Below are 22,503 nucleotides of genomic sequence, written 5' to 3' on the forward strand. Positions count from 1 at the left end.
AAATATATATTTTACAATTAAGTAGGTACTTTTGTTTTGCTAGAAGGAGGTTAGACTACATCTATAGGTATTTAAGCAATTATATAGCTTAAACACTTATTCAGGTTCTTAGTGAACAAGGTATGTAAAAATTATTTTCTAACAAAAAATTTATTCTTTACTACATTTTTTCCCCTCTGGATTTGTGTCAAGTTGCATTTGGGTAGAAATTGACATTCAAGTAAATGTACAAAAAGAGAATTTTAAAACTGTTTTTAGTTAAATAAACTACCTCAAATATACAGTATACAGAAAGGAAAAAGTGCATCAAAGCACACTTTGTATTTAAAGCGGATTTAATAAATGTTTCTGGTCACATTGGGCCAGATTTTCAAAGTATTTAGGTGCCTAAAGATACAGATAGAGGCCTCGTGGGATTTTCAAAAGCACTTAAGCAGATGAGGTACCTAACTCTCATTTAAATCAATAAAGTTGAAACCAATAGGAGTTAAGCACCTAACTTCCTTATTTTCTTTTGAAAATTCAAGTTTGCATCTATCTGCATTTTTACGTGCTTAAATATCTTCAAAAATCTGGCCCCATCACCTCCTAATTCTAAAAAATGGTAGATTTCATCCTTGCCCACCTGGTTTTTATTCATGGATTGGGAGAAGAAAATAAGCTTTCCTGCTTTTTCAATTCCCAGTTGGTTTTTCAACTTTAAATGAAATAGTCCAAATGAAGAAAATAGTCTCGCTACACTTGCTAGCTTGACTGAACCAAAAGTAATTAAGGCAACAGCTTTTTCCACAAAGCACTTGCTTTGGAAAAATGTAAATACCAGTGTTTGCTCCATTATAATGACCGAAAAGAATATAGGTACTTAATGTGGTGCATAGCACGAAGATGTTATTTAAGGCTTGAGTTGACATAAAAAATTAATGTTTTTCCCTTGATTTTTGTATATAATTTTTTTTAAAAAAGCAGCTCCCTTTAATTCATAAAAATTTGAGGGTTCATTGACTCAGCATGATAATCATTTATTTAATTTTAATAGATTATAATTTAGGTATTAACACAGGTTGTTAATTTCAATTGGGGTTTATTTTAAAAAACAAATTAAATTAAAAAACCCCTGATTTGTAAAATAGTTATCCAGACTGATTCAGTGTCCAGCAAGAATATCAGTTCTGGCCATGTGATGTTAACAGATCATACAATGTACTTGTATGTGCAATGTATTGTATGGCCTCTGTTTAAACTGTAAATTCTTTGGGACAGGAACTGTCCTTTTGTTCTATTTGCACAGCACTTAACACAATTTGGGAACTGTTTCCTCTGAGTTAGGCAAAGAGGTGTTAAATGACTTGTCCATAACTCTAAGTGGGGAACTCTCTTCAGGGCAAGAAGCTCACTCGGCTTCCACCTTCCTGGGTCTGACCTTGGAGCATTCAGCATCCTCTGCTCCTCCATGCGCTTCCCACAGCGAGTCCGCCCAGGCGGGGTCCTGGGGAAGCCAGAGGGTCCTGCACCCCAACTTCGCAGTCAGACGTGACTCTTAGCCAGCCAGTAAAACAGAGGTTTATTAGATGACAGGAACACGGTCTAAAACAGAGCTTGTAGGTACAGAGAACAGGACCCCTCAGCCAGGTCCATTTTGGGGGACAGCGAGCCAGACACCCACATCTGCACTCACTCCTCGTCCCCAGCCAGCTCCAAGGAGGCAGGCATAAAACCCAGTCCCCTGGCTTTTTCCCCTTTTGTAAAGTGAGATGACATTTGACTCAAAAGGCAGATTCTGCAGAGAATGTCTTGATCCTCAAACCCTCAATTTATGAGAGGTACAGTATTGTGATTTAGGGGTCTTGTTTGGTACAGCTAATTTAGAAGTTTCTCCTAATGTTTGAAAGCAATTATAACTTCCCCTTTGATCTCAGCAGTTGCCTAAAGTGGCGATTTGTGAAACACTTACTTTGGAAAAGAATGGAGCATGCATTGTCTGTAGAAAACAGAAATACACTTCCTGGAGGCCCAGAACCTTTTTAAAATAAATGAAACTCACAAAGTGATAAATGTGTTTACACTTAACTGAGAAATAAGAGAGCTGCTTTGGAGAAACATGCTCTTCAGATACAGTCATGGCCTGCTGAAGTGTCAGCCTCACTTGCTCTTTATTTTTAGTTAACTGAATAAAAGGCTGCACCTAACGTTGGATTTTTTTTTTTAAGCGGTACATTAAGAGAATGAAAAGTAGAATTATGCAAGATATGCAAACTTTCATTCATGAAAGAAGTTGCCAGGCTTGGAGGATAGATCTGGAGATGGAGTTGGCATGTGTGCCCTTAGGAAAGGCATGATCCAAGCAGTGCTTGCTTCTCCTTCACCCAACCTTCTACTTCAGTCTGATCTTGTCTAATAAGAAAAGATACAACTCAAATAATTTATAGGTTGCAAAACCGGAAGGGATCGTTATGATAGTCTAATCTAACCTTCTGCATAACTTGGCCCATATGCCTCTCTTGTGGTCCTTTCAGCCTCAGCTGTGCTGTCTAGCAGAAATGTTGGGACAGTTCCTAAATGTCCACCTGTTGCCATGTGCACGCTGTCTGTTGAAATGGCTAGGCCAAGAAACTGTAGTCTGATCATGACATATCAAGGAATAAAGCTGTGTGGAAATGCCTGCAGTTCATTGTAGCTGAAGTTCCATCAATACACTGTAGTTGTGAAATAGTCAGCTAAATGGCTTTGTAAAAAGCAACAGAGAGTCCTGTGGCACCTTTAAGACTAACAGATGTATTGGAGCATAAGCTTTCGTGGGTGAATGCCCACTTCATCGGATGCATGGCATTCACCCACGAAAGCTTATGCTCCAATACATCTGTTAGTCTTAAAGATGCCACAGGAGACTCTGTTGCTTTTTACAGATCCAGACTAACACGGCTACCCCTCTGATACTAAATGGCTTTGTTAGTAATAGAATATTGGAGAATGGAAAAACCTAGAGCTCAAGTAGCTTTTTCTTTTCCCCTCCCTAGATTATCCTCTTGATTTGAACCACAGTGAAACCTTTCTGCAAACCACAACTTTTCTTCCTGAAGATTTTACCTACTTTCCAAACCATACCTGTCCCGAGAGACTCCCTTCTATGAGTGAGTAGTGCTGTGACTCGTTATCTTCCTCCCCTCCCTATCCTCCATCTCCATGCTGCCCCCTCCTTCCAGGTTACAACCTATAAAACCTGTTTCCTGTGGGAGTGGGAGGAGGTAGGAAAAGCGTACTGTTTTATTACAGGTACTGCACCATCCCAGTGTGGTGTACACTGCAGTCTTTGGGAGTGCGGCAGCTATGCTGATAACAACTAGAATATCCTCATACCCCCACATGTGGGTTTCTAGGAGATCTTCACCGCTTTACCTAACTGCTCCAGAGTCCTTGTTGTTTGTTCCTGCATGTTTTTGGATGGTGTGTTCTAGTACCATTTTTCTACCTCCTGACTTATGTACTGCACCTTCTTTTATTTAGCTATGTTAGGAGGGTGGGGAATGAGCAGAAATGTTGTTCTGCAAGCACAAATACTGTAAATCACTTTTACCACACTCCCAAAGCTAATCAATCTTTGTCTGAGACACTTTTTTTTTTTTTTTTTTTTTTTTTTTTTTAAGGGAATGATAGAAGTGCTTGCTCCTTACCTCTTCACGGGGGTTACTGCAATATTTGCCAACCTGGACTAGTCCCAGAAACCGAGCAATGGAATACGATGATTTGGACCACCAAACTATCCTCTAAAAATCCTATTTTGAATTTAATTGGGAAAGTGTCTCTTCCTTGAGCTATGGTCAGAAAATAGTGACTAAGGTGGAGTGTTGGGAATCCAAATGCTAGTGAGGAAAGAAGAAACTAGAAAAATTTTGTCAACTGTTTTAAATTGAAAATTGGCTTTTGATGAAACAAAACTTTCCTGTGAGAAGACTCTTTCTGCTCAAGATTGATTTTTTTTTTCTCCATTGAATCTCATTATTTTGATTTGGAAATGCCGCAGTGCCTTATCCTCCCATTCTCTTCTAAAGGCTGGGCTCCCTGGCCAGACAATAACTCCTATTATGCATCACAACCAAAGTCTCCCATGATGCACTGCCTCTCTACAAGAGGGAAGACCCTGATGCATCATGGGAGATGTAGTCTGACCAGGGAGCCCAACTTATAAAGGAGAATGAGATCATGAGGTACTGTGGCAGTTTTTTGATACTTGACAGGAAAAGACCCATTTTGCAATCAGCCCTAGTAATAAAAGTGTATGAAAAGTGAAGTGGGCAGAAGCATGCATACGGATGATGTAGGACCATGAGACCGAAGTATGTGAGAAGCCTGAGATGCACCTTCTCTTGCTGGGACTGGAATGTTGACCTCTTCTTTCCATTGTGTACACAGAGGGCCCAATTGATGTAAATATGAGTGAAATCAGAATGGAGGATATCCATCAATTATTCTCTAAAGACCCGGGCATCAAGCTAGGAGGCCATTGGAAACCTGATGACTGCCTGCCTCGCTGGAAGGTAAACTGTAGCCTCAAAACAGCCACAAGCTACATTAAAATGGGATGCCTTTGTTCAGTACAAAGGAGTACAAACAATGGTATTGGCAAGAACTGGGCTATGGTTACATTTTGCCATTCTAAAGAAAAATATCTTTAGTTGCATCACAGATAATGTAGGGCTGCCTGTAACATCACAGGTATTTCTTGTCTGGCTACAGCGGTCCTCTATAAACCCGTAGCTTCAGGAACCTGTTACCTAGTGACAGATGGGTCAGCACTTCATTTTTTTTATAAGAAAGTTTTGGAGAGGGGTGTATGTTGCTAATGGGATGTGGAGCCTGTCAGCTCTGTAACTGTTCAAATCCAGATCAGCTGATAGGTCTGAAATGTGTTGCGTGCAGATGGCTGTTTAGTGGTTTGTGTAATGAATTAGTTTCTAACTGATAGGTATCCAGATCACCAAAATTACCTCTGGTTTTGAGCAAGAATTAGCCCAGAAAGACCAAGGGTAACATGGACCTTGGAGACCATGAATTTCTTTGCTAGAGGGGTTCCCTGCTTGTGAGGGTGGAGACACATTAACAGCATGGTGTAAGAGAATCGTGCTCTACCTATTCAGTTGGTAGAGGATTTAAGTCTCCAGTGCAGTCAGTCTCTCTCCCCTGACCCAGCATGAAATTTAATTAATATTTGAAAGAAACTTAATCTCTCCAAAGCAGTATCTATTTTAAAAAGCTAGAGTACTGAAATGCACAAAATAAAGGAGGCATGAGAGTGAATGGCCAACACACAATTGTGTGCTCCATGTTGTATGTTGCACTATAAAATAATCCTTCATGGCAGCCCCAGGAAATGGGTTAGATCTGTTAGTCCTTTCCCATCAACACTGTCTATGGTCCTGTGATTATAAACACCCATGCACATGGCTTCAGGCACACCCAATGCCCTGAGCTGTAGGTTTGTGGTCTGCCAAAGTGAAAGCTGGTTTCCAAATATAATAACTACCTGATGTCTTCTATCTCTTAGGTGGCAATCCTGATACCATTCCGCAATCGTTATGAGCATCTTCCAGTTCTCTTTAGGCACCTTATTCCAATGCTGCAGCGCCAACGTTTACAGTTCGCGTTTTATGTCATTGAGCAAGTGAGTCATTTCCCATGTATATGCAATGTATTTTTCCAGGCTAAGCCATCACCAGTGGGAATAACCACTGGAACATGAAACTTGCTATTGCGTGACTGATTTGCTGCCCAATGCATCCCACATATAAAAGGCTATTTACTGCCTTCTGCCCCCAGTTATTGCACAATAAATTTCACTCTCCAAAGTGTGTCCTGTGTGTTTTTGTTTATCAGGCAGAGTACATATCATAAGCTTTCAAAGGTTACCTCCTAACGTTGATGTGTGTACAATACCTAGCTTCTCATAATATGCCATTCACCTGAATGCTATGTTGGACGCAGGCACTTTCTGAAAGCTTCTGGGAAATTAAAGTGTATTAGAATAAATGAGGTTTGTTTAGCACATATATCTATTGTTAAACCAGGGCAAGAGGGTTACAAAAGCAGGAATTTAAGGGTTTTTTTTTCCCTCTTGAGTTTGTGTAGGAGGCCATGAAAAGAATGACTGACTTCCGAACATGTACTTACAGTGAACATAGAGAGTGTGTGTGTGTGTGTTTGTGTAATAAATTGTATATTGAGCTGCTTCTGAGAAATAACTCTATTTCCTAGGCTGGTAACCAACCATTTAACCGTGCCATGCTCTTCAATATTGGCTTTCGGGAAGCAATGAAGGACTTGGACTGGGATTGTCTGATCTTTCATGATGTGGACCATATACCAGAAAATGACCGTAACTATTATGGATGTGGACAGATGCCAAGACACTTTGCAGCCAAGCTGGATAAATATATGTATCTGTAAGGACCTATATTCCCCCTTCATGCAATAATGGATAAAAAGCCAATAGCTAGATTTTAAAAAGATTAATTTCAGTTTGGTTTCCAGGTTTTGTGCAAGTAAACATAGCAGAAATAGAGGCAAACCTCCCAATAGCTCAAGGCTTAATTCAGCTGCATCCAGGAGAATGGCTGCTCTGACAGTCTGTGAGCAGGCAATTGCATCAGCCCTGACCTGAGACACTGTTCACACCTGTTGTGACTAATGCACTCTCTTTTATTTAGGCTCCCTTATAATGAGTTCTTTGGTGGAGTGAGTGGCTTAACAGTGGAACAGTTTCGGAAAATCAATGGCTTTCCTAATGCGTTCTGGGGCTGGGGCGGAGAGGATGACGATCTTTGGAACAGGTACTGATGTGGTGTCTTGGCTTGAGTCCACTTCCCAAAGGCTAGGGGGATGGACAGACTTCCATGCAGACTTTCCTATGGTGTGACTCTTCTGTTCATTGAGTTCTTGTAACAGCATCTAACTCGTAACACCTGATGCATGTTGTACAAACTGCCATCATTGATAATACAGTAGTGGCTGGCCTGGTACAGGAATGTGCTGCCACACAGGTTGGGGATGTATTTCTTCAGGCATACAGTGCATGCACCCAGCTTCTTGGCAGTGGACACTCCTCAGGGCTCTGCCTGCCGTGTTCTGAGTGAAATAAAGCATGGGTATTTTATCTGCTGCTGTGACTGGCTCTAAGCCTGCCCCCTGAAAGCCTTAATTTGGTTGAGCAGCTTTGCAATCACCTGGAGAGGGGTTTTACACAACATGTGAAGGGAAGCTGCCCCTCCCCACCCCAGGCAGTGTGGATTGGCTGTGGAGCTATTCCATGCCCTCTTCACATGGGGGAAGGGGGAGAGATGATCACGCCCTCTAGGGTATCCTGATAAATGGATAGATTGAGGTTTGATTCCATTCTACTAAAGCAAATTGGATTGGAAGCTCGTAACTAACAGAAAATGAGGAAGTATAGTTCTTGCCATAGGTAACTTTGTGAAATTGTTGGCCTTGGGCATTATTTCTCATGTTGATGTTAATCTGAGGATCAGTTTGACTTCTCAATTAAAATTTAATGTACTGAAAGCAGCTTAGTTTGTCCAAAGCCTGAACTGGTTGAAATCTTCTCCCTTTATTTAGCTAGCTAATGGAAACTTGTACTTACTACAGACGACGAGTCTGTTGTGGCTCATGATTGTTCAGCCTTGGCGAGTATTGAATTTGGAGCAAATGCAACAGTCAGTCTTATCTTTATGATACAGGGTGCAGTATGCAGGCTACTCAGTGACTCGACCAAGAGGAGTCACAGGGAAATACAAGTCAATTCCGCACCATCATCGAGGCGAAGTGCAGTTCCTGGGAAGGCAAGTGAGATTTCTATTATTGAAGATTTATGTTTAATTCGAAAGGATCCCCAAATCATCATGCCACTATATAAATCCATGATGTGCCCACACCTTGAATACTGAGTCCAGTTCTGGTTACCACATCTCAAAAAGGGTATAGTGAAACTGGAAAAAATTAAGAAAGGTGGCAAAAATGATCAAGGGTATGGAACAGCTTCCATACGAGATGAGAGTAAGACGACTGGGGCTGTTCAGCTTAGAAAAGAGATGACTAAGGGGGGATATGACAGAGCTATAAAATCTTAACTGGTGTGGAGAAAGTGAAATGAGAAGTGTTATTTACCTTTTCACACAATAGAAAAACCAGGGGTCACCTGATTAAATTAATAGGTTACAGGTTTAATACAAACAAGAGGTACTTTTTCACACAATGCACCACTAACCTGTAGAACTCATTGCCACGGGATGTTGTGAGGGCCAAAAATTTAACTGGGTTCAAAAAAGAACTGGGTAGTAAGTTTATGGAGGATAGATCCATTAATAACTGTTAGCCAAGATGGTCAGGGGGACAACCCTATGCTTGGGGTGACCCTAAGCCTCTGACTACCAGAAGCTGGGTTTGGTAGACAGGGCTGCATCACTCCAGAATTGCCCTGTTTGGTACACTCCCTGTGAAGCTTTGGTATGGGCCACTGTCAGAGACAGGGATGCTGGGCAAGATGGACCATGGTCTGACCCCATATGGCAGCTCGTATGTTCTAATGTTGTATACTAAAGCACTTCACAAATTAGCATTCGTACTGTATAAGAGACTCACTGCATTTACCTCCAGGGTGATATGTGGCAGCTGTCAAGCAATGCACAGAATTTGTTCACAACAGTCTTAGGACAGGAAGGGAATAATCAGAACTGCAGGGAGGCAGGATGTAATAACCCAAACTGGCATGGTTAATACCCTGGACTCTTTATTCTAAGGTCCTCTTTAGTAGTTGTTGCTTTTCCAAAAGAGTTTCAGCAGCATAGAACCTTTTGGTAACAAGCTGCGGCCCTGGCTCTGTACTCTGTAGAAAGTGAGCCTCTCGTGGAGTAGTCAGCACCACATACTGACGCAATGTGTGTTTTCCTTGAAGGTTCTCTTCCAAACATAGAACCAGGCCAGCCCTGCTTAGCCTGCAAGAGGGATTGTAGCAGGATCCACAGCCTTGGGTGTTATAGTTACTATAAAAACCTCTGTCCCTGTTTCTATTAGACCTTGTTTATGAGGGATTTCAAACTCTTATATTTGCATCATGCAGGTAGCTTCCATTGCAAAAGCAATATGTCTGTATCAGGTGCTTCACAGCAGTTTTGCTCCATTTTTGTTTGAGGTGAAATAACACCTCAATCGGCTTCCTTTTTCATTTTTCTAGAGTAAAACCCAGCTGCAATAGGAGAAAATATATTTTGCCATAATTTTAAAGTGAGCAAGATTTTGCATCCAGCTAACTCTGATTTTTATTTTTATTTTACAGTAGTGTCTAGGAATGCCAATCAGGGCTCCATTATGCTAGGACTGTAAAGATAAGTAACAAAACAGTGCCTTGCTCCACAAAGCTTATAGTCTAGGTGATACAGTATTCCGAGTCACCGGGAAAAGCTCCACATCATTAGGTTTTGTTCCTGTTCAAGAGGATGTAAAGAGTTAGATTGTGTATCAGGATTGGCATTCCAACAGGGCCCAGAGAGCTGTTTCTGGAAGCATAAATGCACACGTGCTGTCCCCTGTTTTCCAGAGGGGCCCCTGGAGGCGTATGAGCGAGCAGTATGCAGTGGTACGAAAGGGCTTGTTTAACAGAACCCATGGGAATGTTTTATCTGTGAACAATTACGTGACTTAACACCTCACAAGCTACAACTGTTTGTTTAGAATGGCAATTAGCTATACATTGTATTATCACTACTAATACCAGAACAGGAACTGCTAGGAGAGCTCTAGAAGAGAAACTCACAAAGCTCACCCTGCTAATACTTTTTGAATTAACTGCAAATTCAAGCAGGGAATGAACCAGCAGTTCATTAAGCTCTGGGCCTCTTTCCAGCATCAACTTTCCTGTTCTCCGAGCTTCCATTTGATAGAGATAAAAATCTTTTTCCTCTCTATATCTAGCTTTCATTTTGCTACCAAACAGATTATGGTGAGGAAAATAAGTTTCTACCATTTCAGTTCTCTGTAGCTGAACCAAGGACGTCAGTTTCAGGGGAAAATGTCACAATTGTTCAGTTTCTCTGAAGCATCAAAGGGCTTTACAGTGCAGTGGAAATGAGAGCTTTAGATTTGCCTCCTTTGTTTCATCAGATCTGGAATTTTGTAGGCTGATGGTCAGCGTGCATCCAGTGAACTGCTGTCACTTATTTGGCAACAGTCGCTTGAGGAGCGTTGCTACCTGATAGTATGTTTCAGAGGGTTTTGAAGCAGTCTGATTATTTTTTTAAGCCATTCAGCTTGCTAGTTGGAGGTATTACACATCAGAGCATAACATCGTAGCCCACTGCTGACTGTAAAGCTTACAGTGACAGGGCTACCTGACTCAGTTCAAAGGCTTTGAGCTAACACTTTTTCCTTTATTCCCCTTTTTTCTGTAGACTAGGGCTTTGTCCAGTATGGGGTCTGGTTACAGCCACCAGTGTATTTACTCCAGGGTGCTCCCTAGTGTAGATGGGCCAAAGCTGGTATTTGCCCCGGTGCAACTTAGCCTTGCTTTACATTGATGTCACTGGTGTAAACAGCTTTGCCTGACTGCTCCTGTAATGTCAGAGCCCTGTGCTGATGAACCTCCAGCCTCCCCACATTTCCTCCTGGATCCCACTATTTCTCAGACTTTTAATTGATCAAATGGAACTTCACTTCCCTGTACATTGTCCTTACTGACGCACTCCTAGTCTGTTCACTCAAACCTTGAGCTGATTGTCAATTTCCCCACACCCAATCTCTTGCCAGATCTTCGCTGCTACTTCTCCCTCTGCTGTGTCCTTTCCATCCCCACTGCTAAATCTGTATCTTATGCCACTGTTTTTCTCCTGCTTGGGCTACTGTAATCACCTCCATTCTGGACTCACTCCTTCCCCCTCTTCAATCTATCCAGTGTGCTCCAGATAAAGCTCTTCCTGCTGCTCCTGTAACATTAACTACTTCACCTCCATGTTCCTTTACTGATTTAATATTTCATTGAACCAAGTTCAAAGTCTTCGTGCTCTACTTTAACCCCCCCCCCTTTGGAAAAGCATTAAAAGATTGTGAAACACGTAGATACTACAGTAATGAGGGCTGTGCAAGTACCAAAGAACCTACCCTGCCTGTATGTTTCCATCTGTTTCTTCTCACCCTATGCTGTCTCTTGTACCTTTGTGACTCTCTTCCACGCTGCCCCAACCCTGAAATGAGGTGTCAAGAACCTTTGCTTTCCCCCTCCTCAAATTCAGTTTTTCTGGCTTCTGCCTGCCACTAGTCCAATGCCATTTGCTCCTGCTCTTGTGAGTGGCTTTATTTTGTCATCTCTTCCCCCCCCCCCCCCCCCCCCCCCCCCCCCCCCGTTTGCTCTGTCTCACTTAAATGGTAAGTTCTGTGGGATGAAGGCCATGTCTTATTTTTGTATAGGGGCATGCAGAAAACACCTGGAGTCATTCAGCTGCTTTGTGTCCTCATGATCTACCGTTTTTGGGAAGGAAGTTACCAATTCTTATTTCTGTGCATATTGACAGTTTGACAAAACTGTGCCAGCTGGACACACAGAAAACATACTAGCCTAGAAAAATAACACTGATCTGATTCTGGTCTGTGCTATGCATCACTCCAGACGGTGGATCAAAATTTTATTTCTGCAAAGTGTATTAAATATTTACGTGTCTAAATGCTGGAGTTGTCTCTTATACATCTATTTTAAGGGGTCTGTGTTCAGGAGGATTTTCTCATGTTAGTTTTTTCTTGTTCTTGTTGGGACTGCGTGTAGTAGCTCTTAGCCTAAATTTCTGCAGCCTTGAGCAGTGTGGGAGTGGCTACATCCATCTTTTGTTCTCTTTAAACAGGTATGCGTTGCTGAGGAAGTCAAAAGAGAGGCAAGTCCTGGACGGTCTCAGTAACTTGAACTACTTTCCAAACATTACATATGACGCCTTGTATAAAAACATAACTGTTAACCTGACACCAGAGCTGGCTCTGGTAAACGAATACTGAGAGGAGAAAATAAGTTTGCTTTGCCCTTCACCAAGAAAGCAACACATTAGACATTCTTTTATAGAGTTACCAAGGTCAAGAAACACATTGTCTAATGAAGGATCACAGTATTTCGAAGAATAAAATTGAAAGTGCACGCACAAATCGTCTGGCCCAGTCCAATTGTTTGTGCAACAAGCTCGGGGACTTCGCTCGCTTTCTGGTTTTATGAACGATGGTGTGACCTGCTGCTCTCATCTCTGCATTCCGTCTCCTCCAACAATCTCAATATCACAACAGTGATCTGACGTGCTTTCTTCTCACGGAACCAGTTTGGCTGAATGACTCTGTTGGCGTCTTGAGTTTGGATGCCAGAAGCAACCCAGTAGGCAACTGCCCTAATAGGAGATCAAATGAAACTTAAGATGATACCATTCTTCTACATTTGTGTGGTTTTTTTAATGACCTGCTTGAAGTATATACCACAGAATCGCTTCTTAAAGAAGTGTAAGTGTAAATAAGCTGTGTAAAATGCCTTTTTATTTTCTTTTACAATTGAAACTCAAGCTAAAGGTTTACATATTAAGGTCACTCATTTAGGCCCCAATCCTGCAAATGCGTACATAACTTTACTCCTGAGCAAATCCCTCTACTCATGTGAGTAGTCCCAGTGATGTAAAGTTAAGCGTAGGTGTTTACAGGATAGGGGCCTTAGTTGGTAGGATGCCGGGGTTCAGAAATATGGAGCCACATCATTGCATACTACGGAAATGGCAGGGGCTTTTTGGGAGAAGGGAGGGATAAGGGAAACTTCATGAAAGAACAAATATCCAGCTCATATCATTGTGTGGTAGAAAATGTGTAGATGTGTAAATTATAGTTCATACGGAGTTTTCCCATTTTATTCCTGTTGGGTTTTCATTGCCCATTACCCTCTATTCCACAGTGGTGGCAAGTGCAAGCTTAGATTCTAGACTTATTCAAACACATCCCTCCTCCTCTTCTCTCTCCCCCTCTCCCCCCAAAATTCACCAGTAGGCCTGTGTGGTTTCCATGCAAAAATCTTACCTTCCCTCCTCAGTCACTGTCTTTAGTTTGGGGCAGTCAGCTGCAGTTTATTAAATCTGCCCCTGAATTAACAACGTTCTACAGCGATTCCTCTAATGTAACATTTTTGTTTCATGAAATAATATTTTGATATATTTATTGTGTAAATTGAACAGAACACTGAACTAATGTACGTTCTAACTGTAGGTAGAACCCTTGGTTATAATCCTTAGCCAGGGAATGCATTCCACAATTACAAATAGTGAGCTAGATTTATCCACAGATGTAAAATCATAATGAGAAAAAAATGAAGGGCATTCTAATTGGTTCAGGAAAACATGAGTATCCAGAACTGAAGTGCTTGGTTGTTGTCCCCATCCAGTTTTACAGATTTAGGTTTTTTTCTAAACTGTTCTCCTTGGGTTGTGCCTGTTTTAGGGTTGTTTTTTTCTGGTTTAAAACCAATCCATCACTTATACAGTATGTACAAACTCACTTTTACTCGACTTCTATATGGTAAAAGTGCTTTGGGTTGTTTTTTTATATATCTACATAAAGAGATTGTGAGTATTTAAGCTCAGAAGTACTTTAACTTTCTTTTATTGAATTGTTTGCCTTCTGTTTCCTTAACTCTTATGGTTTACATTATTTTCTTGGTTCCATGGACATATGATCCCCATACACATCTGCTGTGGGTGTGATTGACCAGGGCTCTTTTTTGTCTCTTGAGAATAACTTTGGTTTAGAAAACATGGAGTTCTTGTTGTGTAGATCTTGTCAGCCTGCATGAAAGGACAGTTCATCTGCCCTTGAAAGTGCTGGTAAGTTTGTAATTTAGGTTTAAAGTCTTGGAATACATGTGCTTTAAAATTGTTTCTTGAAGGTTATTTATAGTTTGTTTTTTATGGCACATATAGCAATAAAGACTCTCTTGCTTCTGATTCTTGATCTCTGTAATTCTTGTGGATCCTTTTCAAATGCTGAACCTTTACTCTCCCCCTCATTTCTTTAATCTTGAAATGTTGCTAGCAACTGATGTCTTTAATGGTGCTTCAAACAAGGAATGTATTTCAAATGGTCTAAATTCACCACCACAGGAATTGTGAATGCATGTGTGAGTAGATGTTACTGTATTTTAGTTTGAATCCTCAGTCTTTATTGTATATTTACCATCTCTTGCACCCTATGTTTTGAACAAAAAAGGCATTACCTCTACTCAGAAATGTACTCATTTAAGGTTGGCCTGAAAGTGCCCGTTTCACAGCTAATCAATGTCACTCTTTGCATTTTTTTTTGTCAATCAGGTTGAGTTTTTCCCTCTCTCTAAAATGTGGAATATCTTAAAATGTGCACTGTTAATCTTATCAGCTAAGTCAATATTGTGTAGAAATGTAATTGTTAAAACACTTTGTCAAGCGCATGTGCTGTTATGGTGTAAAAATTCTCATAGTAAAAAGAACTGTACATATTCTGGCAGCTGAAATTCAACAAGGCCACTTGTGCACCCCTTATATGTCAACATTGTCTACTAACCTTGCTGGGAGTCAGGGCATGTTCAGTGCTGATTTTTTTTTTTTTTTTTTTAACAAGCCATGTGGAGTTTTATTTGCTAAAATATTTATTTAAAGTTCATTATTTTTTTAAAGATCCTCTTCTTCTATAACGAATTTACCAACTGAGCAAGAGTCACATACTTCTAGTCACCCACTGTCTGAGGTGGCGTTAAACCATAGGTAGTATCCGTCCACCATCATGGCTTTTGAACGTACTCTTATGTTTTTAAGAGGTGCCAGGGTACATGTTTGCACTGAAATGTAGTGTTTTAAGACACACACACACACACACACACACACACACACACTTTTTTCAGCAGAGCAATCCTTTGTATCATTACATTTATTTACCCATGTGTTTGTACATTTTTGTATTTAATTTATGAATGATTTTTCAGTAAAAAATACATATTCAAGAACCAAGAAATTGCAGTGGAGTCTCTTATGTTGTGCCCTCTTTTGGGGAGGAAGGGGAGGTTTGTGGTTTGTATCTGTTGGGGATGGGAAGAGGAGGTCTCTGTACCTTGAATGGTAAGTTTCCAGAACAGAGCAAAATGTCGTCAAACAGAAAAGAAAAGAGTGAGGATCCACCCAATCTTCTGCTCTTGGGTATGGAGTCAAACATGGTTTATTTTTATTGCAGCATCATATAGCGGCATTCTGAGATCAGGGCCTGATTGTGCTAGGCACTGTGCAAACATAATCAAGATCGTCATTGCCCTGGAAAGCTTGAATACAAGTGCCAGATAAGACAGCAGGTGGATGCAACAAACATGGGGGAAGCACATGTAGCAGTGAAATAACTAGTAGTCCTGCACCTCAGCTGCTTAACATTCCCACAGGCATTCTCTCCTTTCCTAAGCAGCTATAGCCCTTCTCTTGAGCACCTGTGCAAAGGGAAGGGAAAACCACACTGCTCAGGCCCCAAAGAAAAAGAATAGGAGATCCTTTGCCTTTTTGTGATTCAAATGCAGCAATTGCACGTGGGAAAGACTTGTGCATGCCAGGTTGCCAGTCAGAAGGTTAGCCGTCTGGATTAGACTTGGTTGATGTTGCCACCACCAACTTATGATTGGCTGATGACCTGGTGAAATTAGTTGAGTATTTAGTGATTTGTGGGCAGGTACCTACGTCTACTGTAGGGGTCTCAAACATGCAGCCCGGGGGCCGCATGCGGCCCACGGGGTTATTTTCTGCGGCCCGCGAGTTCCTCACGGGGCCCCCCCCACGTTTACCTAGAGCGGCTTGGGCCTGACGCGCAGCGGGGGCAGGGCAGGCTCCCTGCCTGCCCTGAGCCCCATGCCACACCTTGCACTCTGACCCCCTGCCCTGAACCCCCTGCTCCACCACGCACAGCTCCCCCCACTGCCCTGAGCCCCCTCCTGCACCCTGACCCCCTGCCGCACCCCTCACCCCTCCTCGGGCCAATGTACTAGTTCTCATGTGGCCCTCGTCATTTGAGTTTGAGACCCCTGGTCTGCCCACCACCACCCAAATTGGCACAGGTCCAAGGCAACTGACTGAACACCCCGCCTCCTTAAGAGAGGTAGCTGTGATTAGAATAGGACTGAATTGGTGCGGGACACTATGGGGCAGCTTCTCATGTCGTCGTCTGTGTATGGAAGAGATCCTTCAAAGCCTCATGAGCATCCAGTTTTCTCTAATATTAAAGAGGAAGCTCCTCAAGATGGATTTTGCCCACCCCACGTTAGAGCTGGATTCACCAAGATCTTTTTCTACTGCTGCAAAATGTCCCAGAGACTGCCCATCTGAACCTTTTTGTTTACTCACTCCCATAGTGGTCAGCTGTCTGTAATCTCTGGGGAAAGAGCAGAGTATGTTTGACAGATGGCACCTTTGTAATGTATCTTCCCAAAAAGCTTATATTAAACGCTAATTATGCGTCTCGTGCACTCTTGGAGGGAACTTTGAAGGCAGAGTTGAAGTGACATGGCAAAAGCTACAGATGGAGTGTCCCAGAGCTGGGGGTCATACTTGCAGTTCCTAGCGCTGTCCTGTGCTTGCTTTATGCTCTGATGCAGAGTGTGTTCAGATGGTCTGGGCAGGTCCTTGGGTGTGTCATACATAAGGAGTTTGCCTAATCAGATTTTCTAGTGATAAGAGGTGTTATAAAGATTGTGGGTGTTATGAAGATTGGAACTATATGGTGTTTGATGTGTTTGATTGCCCTTCTCATAAGCTGCCGTTGTCTGCATCCGCTCAGGGGGAGGTGGCCTTCAACATTAGCAGAGTTTATTAAACATTATCCTTTGACATGCACACGTGAGTCTGATGCTCTTGGGTTGTAACTGAAGTTGACCTCTGACTGCTTTGGACGAGAACAGCTTTGCTCTGGATGGGTTCTTGCCATAGTGTCCTAATTTTGCTGTTGGATTTTAGTGCAGTTTGAGATTAAAATAAAAAGTATTGTTGGGTTTTAGCCACACCAGAGCACTCATCATTCTCTAAACTGGCTTTAGTAATCTGTTTTCAGAGGGAAGGGAGAGATCAGTTTCAATTAGCAAACCAGGACAAATTTATCTACTGCAGTTTTAACCCTTCTTTCTTTCAGGCCTAAAGTGCCAACACACTGGAATAAACAGCTGACATTCTAGTTTCAAGACAGAATCCTGCCTTCTCCTTTGAGAGATTTTGTGAAGGCACATTCTGCTACAGGTATATGTGTCCAATGCACTCGATAATCTCAACTATGCCAGAAAGCTACCCTCCTATGGAATCTATGCATATGTCACAACGTTTCCTCGGAGGCCTTCCACTTTCCAGGAGTGAGGAGCACAGTTGTGGATTCTCTCAGCAGGGTTTTCTTAGACCAACACAAGTTGTCAATCAGAAAGGACATTCTCCTTCAGTTTTTCCACTGCTAGGGGTTTCCAGCAATAGACTTGTTCGCAACCAACCTGAACAAGTGCATTAGACTTTGCTTCAGGGTGGGCTGCCGCTTGGGTTCCATCACATTCTCCCTTGATCCAGTCATCTTCTTATATGCATTCCCTCCAGTTCCTTGCATTCCAAGGGTACTCAGGAAATGGAAAGGAGATAAAACAACATTAATCCTTACTGCACTGGTGTGGCCTAAACAGTATTGGTTCACACACATGCATCAATTCTCCCATCTGGTCGCCGATAACTTTACCACTAGTCAAGGATCTCCTGTGTCAAAAACAAGGCAAGTCTCAACATCCCAACTGCCAGTATCTCCACCTCACATCATGGATGGTCTCTTGTGCTCCCAAGAAGTTCAGAAATGAAATTCACTAGAGCCACATACACAGCAAAATGGAAGAGATTTTCAGTTTAAGCAGAATGTTTATCACCCCATCAGACCGAGGTTACAGATGTGCTAGACTATCTGTTGCACCTGAAATCCCCAGGCCTTTTGATTAGTTCAGTGAGAGTCCACCTGGCTTCCATTTTTTGCATTATATCCACAAGTAGATGGGTTTTTCCATTTTCTCTCACCCTCTTTTGAGTAGCCCTTACAAGAACCCTAAAACATTTACCCTTCTGTGTCTGTACCTGTATGGGATCTCAAACCTAGTCCTCTCCAAACTCATAAGACCCCTCTTTGAACCTATGGCTACATCATCATTACCTTTATTGTCTAATGAAGATGGCATTTCTGGTTACAAGGAGGGTTTCAGAACTTCAGGCTCTCCTGGATGACCCTCCTTTCATGGTCTTCCAAGAAGACCAGATTTCCCTTAGGCCAGTGGTTCTCAACCAGGTGTCAGTGACGTAGCCAGGTGTAGCAAACGGGGAGCGATCACAAAAAAAGGCACCACCTGCTGTGGCATTTTTACTCACCCGGTGGCACTTTTACTGACGGGGCAGCGCTCCAGGTCTTCGGCAGGTCTTCGGCAGTTCGGCGGCAGGTCCTTCACTCGCTCTGCGGGTCTTCGGCAGCGGGTCCTTTGGTGCCGCTGAACACACCCGGAGCAAGTGAAGGATATGCCGCCGAAGACCCGGAGCTCCGCCCTGTCAGTAAAAGCACCGCCGGGTGAGTAAAAATTAAAAAGGCGCCAAGAAATTGAAAATGCGCTGCTTGTGCTCGGCGGGAGAGCAGCGGCTGCCCCACTCCCCCCCTAGCTACGCTACTGCCAGGTGTACACATACCCCTTGGGGGTATGCAGAGGTCTTCCAGGGGGTACATCAAATCATCTAGATATTTGCCTAGTTTTACAACAGGCTACATAAAAAGCACTAGCGAAGTCAGTACAAACTAAAATTTCATACAGCCAATGACTTGTTTATACTGCTCTATCTACTATACACTGAAATGTAATTATAATATTTATATTCCAATTGATATATTTTATAATTCTATGGTAAAAAGGAGAAAGTAAGCACATTTTCAGTAATAGTGGCTGTGACACTTCTGTATTTTTGTCTGATTTTGTAAGCAAGTAGTTTTTAAGTGAGGTGAAACTTGGGGTATGCAAGACAAATCAGACCCCGGAAAGAGGTACAGTAGTCTGGAAAGGTTGAGAGCCACTGCCTTAGGCCTCATCTTATGCTTAAGGCAGTGTCAGCTTTCTACCTGAACCAAATTATTCATTTGTTTGTGGGGTTTTTTTCCCCGAAACCCATTCTCCTAAAGCTGAAGAAGCACTTCATATCTTGGGCATATGTTGAGCTTTGGCATTCTACCTGGATTGCACAAGGCCGTTCAGGACTTCTCCCAGGCTTTTGGTAGAGAGAGTAGACCGTCAACCAGTTTCAGCTCGGGAAATCTCACATTGGATTATGGCTGTATTATGCTCTGCTACAAGTTTCTCCTCCACCAAGGATAACGGCTCAGTCCACTTCTTCAACCTTTCTGAGCAGTGTTCCAGTAGCTGATATCTGCAAGGCAGCTGGTTACTTTTTCCTGTTGTGCCATTGCTCGAGCCCTGTGACAATGCCAACTTTTACAAGCTGGTGTTACAATCTCTGTTCAGATGATCCTAAGTCCCTCCATCTGGAAGGGCTGTGCTGATGAGCCTCCTGCCATGGAATGGGTATGTGCCTAATCACTCGGAGGACAAAACGGTTGTTTTACCTGCACAGTAACTGTTGTTCGAGGTGTCGTGGAATGAATATGTGCACAATCCTCCCACCTTCCCTGCTACTTCAGATGTTAGTCAGTGGTGGATTACTGCACAGACCGACAGGGACTGTGCCCTGGGGCCCTGGCCAATTTGGGGGCCCCCGCAGGAGCACCAGCACTCTGTCCCCAACCCCTGCTGCTCCTCCCACCCCCACCCCCCATCAGCCCTGCTCCTCCACTCTGCTTCTCCTCTTCCCCCTGAGGCCCCGGCCAGGTCAGAAGACCAAACCTGTCTAGCTTGAGTATGTTCCCCCCCGCACTCTCCCACACACAGAGCTGGCCGAGCTCCCTCTCCCTTTATTCCCCTGCCCCACACATGGAGCTGGCTCAAGCCTCCCTTTCCCTTCTGCCCCCTGCTCAGAGCTGGCCCAAGACCCCTCCCTGGGTGGCGGACCAGGGTGCCCGAGAGCAGCCCCTGCCTGTGTCCCTGCCCTAGGATGCTGCTGCCCAGGGCAGATGGGGGGGGGAGGGGGAGGAGGTCCAGGGTTCCCCATAGTGGCCCAGGTTCCCTGGGCAGTTCGTATGATGGCCCCGGCTTTGGGGGAGGGGCCTTGGGGGAAGGGAAGGAGCAGGGGACAGGGCTCCATGGTTGGGAGCGATGTGGGGGGCCCAAATGTTTTGTGCCCAGGGCCCCAGTAAATCTTAATCTGCCTCTGGTTACAGTGATGAGAAGTTAGAGAGGGAGGAAGCAAACATACCCCACTTACCCCACACCTGAGAGCAAAAGGAGCAGGGGCTCGTGCGCCACCTAGAGGTACTGCTGGCAAAAGTCTCCGACTCAAGTGTACTGGGCACATGCACCTAGAGGGGAAGGTATATGTGCACAACATCTCCTGGAAAACAGTTACTGTACAGATAATTAACTGTTTTTTTTCTTTCATTCCCTTTCCTTCACTGCAGTTTCCTCCCACTCATTGTGCATGTAACTCTTGGCTATGCGGTAATGTGCTTCTTCAAGCTTACAATAACTTTAATCCTGTTATCGAATGTGATGCTTTTAAAGTTACTGAGTCAGATTAGGAGTATGTTTTGTTGCTGGCCTGCTCTGGGGAACCAGTCTCTCAAGGGTTTTGTTCAGTTTTAAATATCTGATTAAGGGTAGTTTTGAAACTACATTCTCTGTTCTCCACTGAGCTTCTGACCGTGATCCCGTGGGACTGGTGTAGTAATGGAAATGTTCTCCCTTTGTGCCTTAATCTCTCGGTATCAGTTTCTACATATTTCAAGTGGAATTGAGCAGGTGAGGTAATTGATCATTCCTAGGCACTGACTAGTCTGGTTGTGGTGAAAGCTTTTTACTGGCATAACATCAGAGAAGGGAGAAAGTTAGTTGCAAGAGACAGAATAGTGATGCAAGGATGCAGTCTATCACCCTCTATCACCTCTTCCAACCAGAGCCGAAGTTAGGAAGGTGACAGTTACTGCCAGCTGGCTGAGCGTGTGGGTCTCAGTCCAGTTCTCAGTGGACAAGTGTCCACATCCCAAGAACTATACCAACAGGTGTCACTCATCAGCTGCTTGGTTAGCAGTCTCAGGGAAACCAAGGCTTGGATTGGGCCATGGAGCTAGAGGGCAGGGTGGAAGAAGAGCATATATAAGGAAGCTGCTGCTGCCCGGGGTCTATATGCTCTGTCGCTAAAGAGGGTCCAGGGTTGGCTATCCAGCACCTTTCATGTACACAAAATACAACTTTAAACCTATGGGAGGATACACAATAGAGAAGCCATTCCGGTCTCTCTCAGAATAAGGGCTGTCCTATTGATTCATCACTGAATCATGAATAACTATTTGTTCACTGGCCTAGCAAACTGCTCCACCAAAGGAAACATGATCTCCTGGGGAAACTCAAGACATTTCATTGATCCTACAGAAGACAAACCAGTTTAGTAGTGAAGCCTTGGGCCCACATCCTGCCTACCCCCTTGGAGTCAATAGCCAGAGTATCAGAAGAAAGGTACAGTGCCCTGCGGCTGGTTATGCCACTCAGTACGGCATTTGTATCTGGCAGTATCTTTCTCCTCCTTGTCATCAGGATTGGACATGAGGAAATCCAAGAAGGTGTGAGGTAGATTGAAATGTGATTCGGTGCCTGCCCAACTCAGGTGGCAAAGTTCCACAAGAGATGTTGCCTTCTGGCTGATTATATCTTTGTTTATCAGATCACATGGGAAGTCATGGAGCAGTGCGCTCTGCGTATGTGCTTCTCTGTCTGCCAGTCGCAAAGTCCAGGAAGCATTCCATTCAGATGCTGCTGACAGATCAGCCAGATAATCTGGACTAAATAACAACTGCCTTTCTGTTAGGGACAGGGTTATTGCCTCTGATTATCTGCAATGTGATTCTTCCATTTACAACTTCAAAGGGTTTTGCATGGAAGGGGGGGAAAAGGTATCTTGGTGCTGATTAACCTTCGAGCAGGACAAGCATATGCAGGGCCGGCTCCAGGCACCCAACCGCTTGGGGCGGCACCTGGAGGGGGGCGGCACGGTGCTCCGGCCTCCGGGGGGAGAGCGGGGCCACAGCCGGGCTCGCCGCCCTCCCCCCGGCCTCCGGGGGGAGAGCCGAGCCCCAGCCGGGGCTCGCCGCCCTCTCGCCGCCCTGCCCCCGGCACTCTGGCCGCCGGGGGGGGGGCCGAGCCCCCGCCGGGGCTCGCCGCCCTGCCGCCGGGGGGAGAGCCGAACCTCCGCCGGGGCTCGCCGCCCTCCTCCCAGGGCTCCGGCCGCCCTCCCCTCCGGCGCCCTCCCCCTGGCCGCCGGGGGGGAGAGCGGATCTCCCGCCGGGGCTCGCCGCCCTCCC

The 22,503-nt window shown here is 44.0% G+C and overlaps 1 protein-coding gene across 3 annotated transcripts in view; it reads left to right on the forward strand.

Annotated features, from left to right (window-relative positions):
* B4GALT5 (beta-1,4-galactosyltransferase 5) overlaps positions 1-12,858 on the forward strand; it is a 61,509-nt gene extending 48,651 nt beyond the window's left edge. For all 3 annotated transcript variants that reach the window (XM_024207313.2, XM_024207333.2, XM_024207323.2), the window contains exons 3-9: positions 3,015-3,128; positions 4,408-4,532; positions 5,540-5,656; positions 6,247-6,434; positions 6,699-6,821; positions 7,728-7,829; positions 11,874-12,858. In XM_024207313.2, coding sequence (XP_024063081.1) covers positions 3,015-3,128; positions 4,408-4,532; positions 5,540-5,656; positions 6,247-6,434; positions 6,699-6,821; positions 7,728-7,829; positions 11,874-12,021 — 917 coding nt within the window. In that variant the 3' untranslated portion in view covers positions 12,022-12,858. The remainder of the gene's footprint in view (positions 1-3,014; positions 3,129-4,407; positions 4,533-5,539; positions 5,657-6,246; positions 6,435-6,698; positions 6,822-7,727; positions 7,830-11,873) is intronic.
* The last annotated feature ends 9,645 nt before the right edge of the window (positions 12,859-22,503 follow it).

Source organism: Terrapene carolina, unplaced genomic scaffold (assembly GCF_002925995.2).
Source record: "Terrapene carolina triunguis isolate 2854851 unplaced genomic scaffold, T_m_triunguis-2.0 Scaffold130, whole genome shotgun sequence".
Classification (NCBI taxonomy): domain Eukaryota; kingdom Metazoa; phylum Chordata; order Testudines; family Emydidae; genus Terrapene; species Terrapene triunguis.